Source organism: Cavia porcellus, unplaced genomic scaffold (assembly GCF_034190915.1).
Source record: "Cavia porcellus strain 051 isolate PalLab524CR breed Dunkin Hartley unplaced genomic scaffold, mCavPor4.1 scaffold_25, whole genome shotgun sequence".
Taxonomy (NCBI): domain Eukaryota; kingdom Metazoa; phylum Chordata; class Mammalia; order Rodentia; family Caviidae; genus Cavia; species Cavia porcellus.
The window spans coordinates 15,391,549-15,403,835 of record NW_026947508.1 but is presented as its reverse complement, the minus strand read 5'-3'; the positions used below and the strand labels follow the sequence as shown (position 1 = coordinate 15,403,835).

General features: G+C 51.6%; 1 protein-coding gene across 1 annotated transcript; it reads right to left on the bottom strand.

Moving 5' to 3' along the window:
• Positions 1-5,661: 5,661 nt before the first annotated feature.
• On the bottom strand, positions 5,662-8,107 carry Fam43b (family with sequence similarity 43 member B). Its single transcript, XM_005008504.4, has one exon. It carries the CDS (start codon positions 7,625-7,627, stop codon positions 6,620-6,622), a length of 1,008 nt encoding a protein of 335 aa, XP_005008561.1. The 5' UTR covers positions 7,628-8,107; the 3' UTR covers positions 5,662-6,619.
• Between the last annotated feature and the right edge of the window lie 4,180 nt (positions 8,108-12,287).

Below are 12,287 nucleotides of genomic sequence, written 5' to 3'. Positions count from 1 at the left end.
GCAAAGGCTCTGGGTGGACTGAAACGAAGAGATGTTTTTTCATTGTCAGAGCCAGATACTGACCAAAGACCAAAGGCACAGAGAGACAGGTACCATGAGCCAGGAAGAAATCCAGGCTTCAGCGACAGTGTCAGGTCCTCAGGACTTAGCTTCTCATGAGGAGAGAGAAACAGCCTGTGACTTCCAGATCCCACGGGCTGTCTGGATGTCTTACATCAGGTGTATAACAGATCCTACAATCTTTCAGCATTACTCCTTTTCCAGACCTGGAATCTGATGAGGACAGAAGTGGTGGGGCCTGTGCTCTCCGAAACACAAAGGACAGAATCCCAACTCAGACAGCCTAAGCAAAAGTCGTAAATTACTGCCTCAAGAAACTGAAAGCTCTAGGCCTGGGCAGGCATGGTGGGAGCCCGGAGTTTCAGCAGTGCCTTGGGACTCCGTCTTCTTTCTCTGTTTCTCATTCAGTTTTTGCTGTGTTACTCTTTCTTGGGTTCTCTATTATGGTGGCAAAATAGCTGCCAGCAGCACTAGACATATATCCCACCCTCTCAGCAACTTCAACAGAAAGTAATACCATTCTTCCCAATAGTTTCAACAAACACTTCCCAGAGTGAAGTCCCATCAGCTCTTACCACCGTACATTCCCTTTTCTGAATCAATGTCTATGATTAAGGGGCTAGGATATTCTGACTGGTCACCTCTAGATCAGAGTCCTCCTTTGCAGCCCAAGAGAAGGCAGGTTCACTACGACTTCTGGGTCTGAGTGGTGAACAGGTGGATTCAGTAAACTATGTGCTGCAATAAACGACCTCAAAAATTGTCACCAGAGGCACCTGTACAGTTGAACTGTATCAACTTACTTGCTACTGTAACAGCTGTCACTAGATTGTCATTTGCCACTTACTGTTGCAGTTTTGATATGCATCTGCAAGCCACTGATTTATTATAGTCTCTAGTGAAACCTCTCTGATAATATTCACCTGTATTTGCAGCTACTCCCCTGTGCTAGCATCACTGCCTCAGTTCCAGCTCAGATCCTCAGGCATTAGCAGCTCATGAGGAGTCCACAGCTTAGGTCACTTGAAAGGAAAGTTCATAGTAGGGTTCATGCTCCTCTAAGAATCTGACGCCACAGCGATGATCTGAAGGAGGCAGTGCTCAGGCAATAATGTGATTGCTGAGAAACAGGTGTAAATACAGATGAAGCTTTGCTACTGTAACAGCTGTCAGCTTGTCCACTCCTTATCTCTTGCTGTACAACCTAGTTCATAATAAGTTGGGTTCTCCTGCACGAGGACATATTCCCTGTGACCTATTTTGCCCAGCTGGGCTGCACCTCCTAACAACCACTCAGGTATGAACTCATCAATGGAGTAATCTATTATGGGTTAGGGTCATCATGGTTTAATCATCTCTCCATAGCTACCTCTGAACATTCCTGCATTCAGGCTAAACCGCTGATACATGAATGAGGGGGGCATAACACACAGGAGTAACACAACAGTCATGTATTTTATGATCCAGGCCTGAGAGTGGCTCACAGTTCTATTGGCCACAATGCAATCACATGACCACATTTAGTAGAGGGGAGACTGGAAATGGACTCGAGGAGTGGTTCTGGGAGGAAGAGGAAGCAGTCTCCACTAATAAAGAGAATGGATGATGCAGAGCAGCCAAGAACAAGCATTTACCTGTGCTTCTTAGTACAGCCCAGTTCTATAGGTTTTCAGGGTTCCCAGTGTGCAGCAGAGCTGGCCCAAGCTTCCCAGCTGAGGCCTCCTTTATGATGGCTGGGCCTCCAGCATCCTCTTGGATCCTTGCCCTGAAACCTCCTGACTCTGAAGTCGTGAGTTTGTCTGCTGTTGGGGCCACAGATTATAAACTGAGTCTAGGGAATGTCTGAGGCCGTTCTTGTTCTGCGCTTGAGCCAGACTGGAACTCAAGCCAGACTGGAACGCGGTAACTCTGATCTTTTCTGGTCACAGTCCAAAGCCCTAAAGCTAATGACCTCCATGGGCGCCCACAGGGCAAGATAAGACCTGCGGAAGATCCCTGGGGAAACTACCATTTCCTTATGCGCCTCCCCCATCCTTGTCCTTGCAAGAATGCTTTGTTCTTTGTAGCCCACTGCAGATGCCATGACTGTTCCACTCACTACCCTTTACACATTGCGCTTGACTCAGATATAATGAGTAAATACTAAAGTTCCAGCAGACTCATAGCCTTTTATTCCCAAAGAACAGCCTCGGACACCCCAGACTCTGTATGATTCGTGGTCCCCAAGGGTCTGCCTTTAAAGCCTAGGTTTGACGTCTGCATATTAAATAGACAGTGACTCTCCAGATGGTCCTCCCACCACCCACCCCGAGTGCAGTCCCCCCCAGTCTGGAGAGTGGTCTAGCGTCTCCAGGCACTGCTGTACATTTGGAGAGTCAGCTCTGTGCTACGGGACTGACCAGAACGAGAGGCCCAGTCCTGTAGCTCCGGAGCTGCAAACAGAACCTGGAGACTGACTCTCCTCTCCTGGCCGCTGATCTCATCTCCCACAGTCAGCCGTCTGAACAGGGCGTCTGAGGACAGCTCTCCTCCAGCACCTCCAGGCAGAAGCTTGGCAGAGGAAGCACTTCTCCACCCACTTGGTTTCCTGGTCCATGATGGCTCTTCCATCTGGCTCTTTCATTCATGTATTCATTCAATAAATTGTTACCGAACACTGACTCTCTGCCCTACTGTGGATGAGGTACTGAAGACAGCAGGACATGAAGGTGGGCTGGCCGGAAAGACAAGACACAGACATAAAAAGAGAACTATAAGGTAGAACAGGATGACGGCCATGGGAAAACCGCAGATCAAGTCCTAGGTGAGTTTGATGTGAGGGCAGAGAGCACCTCCAGGTTTGGCAGGAGTAGAGGAGATGCAAGCTTTAAGGAAAATTTGGGGAGGGTGGAGCTGGGCTTTGGAAGTGTGGGACTGAAAGTGTGTGGTCAAAAGAGGGACATTCCAGGTAGTGGGAACAGCATGAGCAGAGGCCTGCAGGCAGGAAGTAATTCCACCCAGCAGGGAAGCAGCGTAGGAGACCGCAGGGGAACCAGGATGGTTGCTCAGTGGGCCGATGACTCTGCACTGTCTGTCACAGTCCAGCCCTCTGGAGTGGGATTCAGAGAGATGGAGGTACGTCCAGATATCCCAGAAGAGCCCTAATCCCTGAGGTACAGGCCTCACAGAGTGCGCACTTCCCCCACCCTCCACCTCCGTGATTTAATAAGCTCTTAAGTGCTCCAAAAATACATCTCAGGCCAAGTCAGTTGACAGACTTCAGAGCCCTAGGGCTGGAAGGGAGTTTTGAGAGCATCACATCTCATGATTTAAAAAAAGACTCGCAGAATCCCCAGACAGAAAACACACATTGCTCTAGTTAAAGCGGTGTGTGGGAGCCTCCCCATTTGATCTACCCGGTGCTCCCTGCAGCAGCTCCTGGGACACTCCTGGGAAATCTGGGACTCAGGAATTGTGGTTTAGTCCAGGGATATAGCTCAGCAGCACAGCACCTGCCTGGCAAGTGCAAGGTTCTGAGTTTAATTCTCGGTATCTAAAAATAGAATTGTGATTTAAAAACAACTGATCCAAAAAAAAGAAAGAAAGAAAAGTAAAAAAAAAAAAAAAAAAAAAAAAAAGACCCAACTGATCCAGCTGGGTGTGGTGGCATGCCCCTGTAATCCCAGCACTTGGGAGGCTGAGGCAGGAGAATTGTTGCAAGCTTGAGGTCAGCCTGGGCTACAAAGTGAGTTAAGGCCAGCCTGAACTACATAGTGAGAGCCTGTCTCAAAGACAAAAAATAAAAATAAAAACAAATAAGCCGGGCATGGTGGCTCATGCCTGTAATCCCAGCACTCAGGAAGCTGAGACAGGAGGATCGTTGCAAGTTTGAGACCAGCCTGGGCTACAAAGTGAGCTCAAGGCCAGCCTGAACTGCACAGAAAGACCCCGTCTCAAAAGGACAAAAAAAAAAAAAAAAAAAAAAAAAAAAAAAAAAAAAAAGAAAGAAAAGAAAAACAAATAAGTAAAATAAAAATTAAAAACAACGACATGATCCAGTCCACTCCTAATTGCATTTTACAGATGAGGAATCTGAAGTCAGTAAAGAGATACCAGGGCATTAGGCCACCTGACTCCTGGTTCAGGGCTTTTTCCTCTGTCTTGAGCTTAAGATCAGGAGAGGACACTGGAAGATGTGCATGGATGAAGTGGGCGTGGCCTCTCGCTCAGGAGCCCGTGCTGCCTGGGACCTGGGGACTGACACAGCCTCAAACACCTTACTCTGTGGCCTGGTGGCAGCGGGGGCAGCGCTGGCTCACTATGACTTACCTTGCTCCCAGTTGGCTAGAAGAGGGATGTAGGACCAGGTGTTCCTTTCATGCATATCACAAATGGAGATATGGCCAGTGAAACAATTTACAGGCCTTTTAATCCCAGGTCTAGGGAGCAAAGCTTGCGTAAAGGAGGAGGAAGCTGTGAGTGCATGCGTGTGTGAGACGGCAGGCTGCCAGAGAAAAAAGTTAAGGGCAGGGGCTGGGAGCCGGCCTGTGAATTATTACCCAGCAATTACTGTTCTTTAACAATGTGCAACTCACTTGAGGAAGAGCCATAGGAAAGGACCTACAGGACCCACAGCACCTAGCCCAGTGCCAGCTGCAAGGCAGGTGCCATGTCAATACCTGTACATGCCTCTGGCAAGGACAGTGCGCTGTGACCTTCTTTCTGGGTTTGTCTCAGCCAGCACCAGAGGCTCTTTGCAGCCCATCATCCTCTTCTATGAGAGTGACATCTCACTTCCTTTCCTCTTGCAAGTGGGAAAAACACCAACAAAAACCTTGGCAAGGTATGAGAGGAAAGCAATGGACATGTGGAACATCCTTGCCAGGTGGGGGCTTCTCACCCCTGACGTGTGGAATCAGTCCCAGCTTTTTCTCTTGAATTCTCTGGACCCTGCATGGGATCTACTATGTGAGGTGGCCCCAGCACCGTGTTCTGACAGTTCCGAGAAACAGAATCATTCTGATCACTGGCATTGGCAGCAGCCACTCATGTAGGCTCTGGGTAACTCTGGGATCAGTGCCCAGCTCAGTATAGTATAAAGAAGGTATCTGCGCTCAAGACTCACTCTTGCCACAAGGGTCCAGACAGATTTCTCCAGCCTTTTGGAAGAAAACTGAGCTGCTCTTCCTTTTCCCTGACAGCCTCTTTCCACTCATCGGGAGGAGGACATACACACAATCTATATCATGTGCAGTGACAAACATAAAACCTCTCAAAAACATAGAGCTCAAAAGGCACCCCTGGTTCAGTCAATACTCCCTCCTTGCCAAATGTCCCAGATACACTTGAGTCTGAGCACCCATTGTGCAGACATTGTGGGAGAGACAGACAGACAGAAGATGTTCCACAAGGGCTTGGAATACATGGTTTTCAGAAAAGGCACATGCTGTTTCCTCTCCTGACAGTACAGGAACAGTTTCCCAGCAGCTACCACCACCTCAAGTTTGGGAATTGACTCCAGCAGCTAAAAGGGGTTATTTCTGCCCTTCGGGGTTCTGATATCTTCACCCCCTCCACCTGCCCCCCCCAGCAGGCCTGGCATCAAATGTAACACAAGGGTGGTGACAGGGCTGAAAAAGCAGATCCGTTTTATTTACAATGATCAGTTGGTGACATGTAGATCTTTGGATTTTTGGTGACCTTGTGGAGACTGCTGGGCAGGAGCCCACTCCCTCTGTTGGGGGGACACACCCTCCTCCCTCATCTCGCTATGTGAATCCAGCTGCTATCAAGCCATACTTGCACATCAGAGCATCTCTCTTGGGGAATCTGTGTCTCCACATCTCCACACATCTGCTGAAGGTTCCCTTACCGCCTTCTGGAGGCCCATCTTGGTGCTGTTTGTGGGACACCTAGAGTGGTTCATACTTATCTGTCTGCAGAGAAGGGGTGATCCTGTGGGAGTGCAAGGCCCTGGCTTGCGCAGCACTGTCAGAGCTGTTACCAGCCCAGCCTATCCTTTGGACATCAGTAGGCCCAGCCTAGTCTTCTCCTGAGGCAGAGCAGTGAAGTTCCAGGAGTCCTCCAACAAGTAGAGAGGCTGAGCAGAGTCCAGGATTCCTGCCTCTGTTTATGACCCCAGATTCAGCACCCATCAGGGACCTGGCCTCAATTCTCCCCAGCCACTGGATTCTGCACCTACAAGGCCTCTCCAGTTGGTTCTTATCACAAGAAGACTAGAGGGAACCAAGGGCAAGGCCACTGCCTCCGCCCTGACCAGGGCCACCTTCTGGATTTCTAGAAACTTCTCCCTGGTTCTCCTGAGAGGATGTTTTGGAAAAAGCAGGGAAGTGGGTGGACAAAAAGACGTGGTGCAAAGCACGGGGACACTTCCACAATGGACAGCCTGGAAAACTCCGGGCATGGAGAAAGGGGGGTACCCCAACCCCAATAATCAAGGGCATGTCAGGTGTCACCCTGAGCCAGGACGAGGGACAGGGCGATCACAACTGAGACCACGAGGGAGGCGGGGTCGGGGGCCAGGGGAGCCGCTGAGGCAGCCGGATTCGAGGCTGTGAGTTCAGCGGGCCTGGCCCGCGCGCTCCCGGGGGCCGCCCTTCCAGCGGCGGGACTGTGCGGGAGGCGGCGGCGGCGGCGGCGGGGCGCCCCGCAGGCTGCACGTCCTCAGCTCCCGCGCCAGGCTCAGCACCTCGGCCCGCTCGCCATGCGGGGCTCCTCCCTCGCGCTCCTCCGCGTTTTCCTCGTCCTCGTCCTCCTCCTCGTCCTCGTCCTCCTCCTGGATGCTGCTGAGGCGCGGCGCTCCGCGGGCGCGCTCCGTCGGCGGCGGCCGGTAGGCACACTTGGCGTTGAGCAGGCGGCGCAGCGGGGCGCGGGGCACCGAGGCGGCTGCACCCCCGGCGCGGAGGTGCTGTTGGCGCACGTGGCGCGCGTCGCTCTGGCGCTGCAGCCGCTTGAAGTCGCTGAAGGCCGCCAGCGCGGTCTGGCGGAGCAGGCGGGCCAGGGCGCGCGCCTTGTGCGCCCGCGCCAGCAGCACGGCGTGGCAGCGCAGCACCACGGCCTTATGGCGAGCCTGGTGGCGGTAGACCCAGGCGAAGACGCGCGGGTGGCGCCCGTCCGCCGCGCAGTAGGTGATGCGCGGCAGCAGGTAGGAGTGCGCCGGCCTGCGGCCCCCCGAGCCCCCCGCGGAGGCGCGCTCGCACGGCTGCATGCGGATGCCGTGCGGCCCCAGCGTCAGCTTCATCTTGGTGCCCCCGCCCGGCCCACAGCGCGCCCAGATCTTGCCCACCGCGTCGTCGGTGCAGCCGTCGCCTTTGGCGTGCAGGGTGACAGCGTTGCCCAGGTACCAAACGGTGTAGGTCGGGTCCTCCTTGTTCAGCTCCACTTTCTGGCGCCGGCTGCGGAACACGCGGCCCAGGCGCTCCAGCGGCCAGTCGGGCAGCAGGTCCGGGCAGGAGCGCAGGAAGCTGGAGAGCAGCGACGTGTAGGCGAGCCTGGGGCTCAGGCTTTTCGCCTTGCACTTGGCCTCATCCTCCACCAGCACGAATTTGTTCCGTCTCCAGGGCAGCATCGCTGCGGCCAAAGGGGCCAGGGGCGCCGGGGACTCGCAGGCGTCCTGCCCGGCGGCTGGGGGGAGGGGAAGTGTGCAGAAGCCCTCCACCCCGGAGTGGCGAGAAGCTGGGCGGCGCCGGCGATAGACGGTGCCCGAGATGCCCAGTGCCGGGCGGGGCTAGCTTCGCAGATGTCTGGTGCCCAGCCGGGCTGGCCGCCGAGATGCTCGGGCGGCCAGGAATAGCTTCCCCCGGGAGTGATTCCAGCCGTCTGGGAAGCAGGGAAGGGCAGGGGCGGGCAGGGGGTAGCAGGCACGCCCCCCACAAAAGACCGAATGGGGGGATTCTCGCGGTCCCCGCTGCCCAAACTGCGGCGGCAGGGAGGTCGCCGGAGCCGGGGCTGGCGGCTGCTCGGTAGGGTAGACCAGGAGCGCGGCTGCGGTGGGGACTCCTCCAGGCGTCGCGGCTCCACCTCCCCGGGCTGCCTACATCACCGGGCGGGACCGCTAGTTCTCCAGTCCCCTCCCTCGCTCCCCCCAACTTCCCGCCCCGCGCAGACTCGCGCCGCCCTGAGACCCAGCCCTGGCGCGGTGGAAGAGGTTTAATCATTATTATTGGAAGGGAGAGGGGCGGAGGGACAGGCGGTTAGGAGAGGAGTCGCCTGTAATATTCCGGAGGGCTTTGCCAGTGCAAATTTCTCACTAGTTGGCTTCGATTTCCCCTTGGCTCATTCAGGGACCACCCCCCTTTCTAGAATTCCTACCGCCCCTCACCCACAGCAGGTCCCTACTCCCATTTCTGAGAGTAGGATTAGGGTAGGTTCCTAATAGGGCCAGCCTGGCACACTTTGCATCCTGTCTGAACAGCATAAAGCCAGCTGAGGTGGCCGAGCAGTGCAGTGGAAAAGTACTGTGACTTGGTGAAGCTTTCTTTCAGGTTCTCCCAAGGTCGTGGGCCAGGCCCTGCGCCTGAGCAGGGAGGCCTGCCCCTGCTCCAGGGGCTGGTCACCTGGAGGGAGCCAGAGAAGGCAGTCTTCGAGGAGGGGGCTTCCAGAGCAGTGCTGTGGCTGTGGGACTTGCAGATGAACCAGGCCCTCTGGCCAAAGTGCCGTCTCTGGGCTCTCTGAAGATTAAATTATTTGTGAACTCCTGTGTTTTCAGGTGGATAATACTGGTTATCTGACTTAATTCGCAGGACAGCCCAGACTCAGTTAAAGGATTGGCCCAAGGTCACAAAGCTGGTAGCAGGTAGATTTGGATCTAGAGCCCCAAGAGGGCCTTCGTGAGGGGGAGGCTGCCCCCTCTGGTCAGGGAGTCAGTGGTCTACCTCTGCTGCCTATGGATGGGGACTTTGCCAGCCTCTGGGGCTCGCGGGAGTGACCAGCCTTTTGGAGGGGTTCTACAGTACTGAAAGACAGTTATCTTGGGTGTGGGGACACTTTTTTTCCCCTTACAGAGCTTGTTAAATCACCACTCCCTAACTGTCTCCTCCCCTGATAGTCCAAGAACAGTTTCCCAGCAGCCACCACCACTACCTTAAATCTGGAAGTTGACTCCAGCTGCTTAAAGGGGTTACTTCTGCCCTTCCCGGTTCTGATAACCTCTCCTCTCACTACCACCCAGCAGGCCTGGCACCAAACACAGCACAGGGGTAGTGACAGGGCTGAAAAAGCAGATCGGTCTTATTTACTATGGTCAGTCCAGGTCTGGGTGGGGGCTGAGTTCTAAGCTAAGCCAAACCCAGTGAATCAGTGGGGAGCAGTGACAAGATGGCTGTTTCTTTGGGACAGCAGGCAGGGGTGGTAAGTACCTGGGTTCATAATTCCTGGGGGGAATAAAGGTCAAATAACAAACCACAGGGGGTTACAGAGTGCTCCTAAAATAATATGCAAATAAAGAACAGGAAATTACTTAGAACTGCATATACTTGCTTTAGAGGGAGCTCTGCTCTGGTCTGCCCCAGATGAGTTTTATTTTCAATATGATAATGTCTTCATTGCTTTTTGCTGATTATAAAACTAATACGTGCTTGTGGTACAAATGCATACAAGAAGGACAGAGAAGTTCCCCACTGTCCCACCCAAGATGTGTCCTCATTTCCGGGAAGAAGACACGCTCAGTGAAGCTAGGGGTCATTGGGGTGCTTTTCATAGCACCAAATTTGCCCCTTGGACCAGTGGAGATATTAACCCAGCCAAATCCCTTTACGGAAAGGACTTCAGGACAGAGGTGTAGCTCAGTGGCATAAGTACCTACCTGGCAAGTGCAAGGTCCTGATTCAGTCCCCAACAAACAAAGATTTCATGAGGTTTCGACCTGCAAATCTGCTCACTGAAAAATTCTGCTGGGGTCTACCTTGGGTTTCCTGTGCGCACTCTCCTGACCTCGCTTGACCTTTCCTAACGCTGAATGCAAGGAGGAGTAGGAGAGGACAGAGGCAAAGCCTTAGCTTGCAAGATGCAGAAAAACTCCAAGCTTTTGCTAGAAGGCAAGTGCTGCGTCCTTAGTGTTGCTGGGGTATAACATAGACAGTTCAAATTAAACTGAACTTCAGGTAAACAATTTTTAAAGTGTAAGAGGGGCCAAGTATTGTCTGCATTTTTTCTGGCAACTCAAGCCTCCTGCCTAGAGATGAGCAACAGGCAAACTGGAAGCCTCCCTGTCCCCTCTCTAGTCTGGGGAAGCTACATTCCTTAATCCTGGGGGTGTGGCTGCTGTTCTGGTGTTAGGACAAATCCTTAGGTGTACAGGTGATTAGGACCTATAAAACTACAGCTAAATCAAGATTACACACACACACATGCCTGTACCCAGCATTTGGGAGGCTGAGGCAGAAGGATCTCTGAATAGTGAGATCCTAACTCAAAAAAACCCCCCAAAACAGCTAATGCAATACTTTTGTTTTGTTTTGAGTCAGGGCTTCACTATACTATGTAAACTCAAGGCTGGCCTTGAACTCAAACTGATCCTTCTGCCTCAGCCTCCCAAGTGCTGGGATAAAAGGCTTGGGCCACCACACAAGCAATTGTTTTTGTAGAGCCTCCTGGACTAGTAAGGCAGCCCTTGTTGTAAACCCTTTTATCTATCACTTTAATACTCACTAACTCCTTTTTTGTTAGCCACTCATCTGGCCTCGGGCATGGATTTTCCTCTCCCTTGCCTCAGTTTACAGGGCTCCTCCAGGCTACTCCCTTACCCACTTTGCCTTCACCCCAGTTCACGAGGAGGACTCCAGACTTGTGCCGAGTCATCACTGCTTTGTAGATTGGCCTGTAGTCAGATTTTTTTTAGTTTAATTTTTATTTCTACCATATTTCTACTGGTATTATTTTTAAAAGTCAAATAGCTAGTTTATAGTAGGCTCCTAATTAAAAATCCCAAACAATCTCTTAACTCATCCTCAATTTTCACTTCCAAAAACGGCCACCACTCTTTTACACAGTTTAGGTGTCATTTCCGGTACACGCTTCCATAGCTCTAAATGACAGGTCTAATTCAGATTTCCCAGTTTTCAATCATTACCTGTTGCCTTCCTATTTAGAAGATAAGGATTATTGCTATTTTATCTCCCTCTCCCTCCCCCCTAGTTTAGTTGCAACTGATCCTTGTTAGCAATATTCAGTGTTTAATTATTACGACTTGGTAAATAGTGTTCAAAGCTCACTCTGGAAGTGTGCCATGGTTCTATTCCCCTTATTAGGCAACTTTTCTCCAGCAGAACCTGAAAACTCCTTTTGACCTGGTTGGGCACATGGAAACAAAGATCTTTGAAGCTGTTTGTCTCTTAGAGCCCTCTTCCCTGCAGGTGTCCTCCCAGGGCTCCTGGGGAGATTGTTTACTCCACAGGCTTCTGGGCTGTGGTGCTGGGACTTTGCTCTGTTCCCTTCCTAGGGATTTTCTTTAATCCTGTTTTCTGAATTCCCTTGTTCATCTCCCTGGCTTTACCAGGGCATTTACTCCAACGTCCTTGATTGATAGTTTGGCTTGGTTTTGAATTTTGGATTGGAAATAAATTCCTCCACCCTTCCCCGCCAAAGTGAAGACAGGATTCATGGTTTCTGTTAAAAAGTCAAACTGACCCTGTGGCTCAGTGCAGAGCACTTGTCTAGCATGCCTGAGGCTCTGGCTTTGATCCCCAGAACTGCAAAATAAATAACAAATAAGCAAATCTAGATAAACAGTCAGATGACAAACCTGATCCTATGTGTGTAACATGATTTTTCTGTCTGGATATTTTTAGGGACCACAGTTTCGTTTCATGATAATGTGCACTCACTATGGGCATTTGATGGGCCATTTAATCAGGAAACCAATCACGTATAATCTTAGAAATCAATTTTGGGGATACTTCTTTGTATTGATTTCCTCTATTATACTTTCTTTCTTTCGTTTGATCTCCTAGTTGATCCTCTATTTTGTTTTCCCAAAATGCTCTAATTTTCCATTTTAAAAGAACATTCTATTTTCTGGGGCATTACTTCAAATTTTCTGTTAGAAATTCTCTCTTTTTCTTCTTTTTTTCCCCTGCCCTTCATCTCTCCCTGTCTTTTTCTGTCCCCCCACTTTAGTGGCACTGGAAGTGGAACCCAGGGCCTTGCACATGCTAGGCAAGTACACTTAACACTGAGCTGCACCCCCATCCCCAGCCCAGATTTTTTGTTTTTAAAGTTCTCTTCATGAC

Excerpts from the sequence above, each read along its gene's own strand:
- Fam43b (XM_005008504.4), bottom strand. The coding sequence starts at position 7,627 with ATGCTGCCCTGGAGACGGAACAAATTCGTGCTGGTGGAGGATGAGGCC.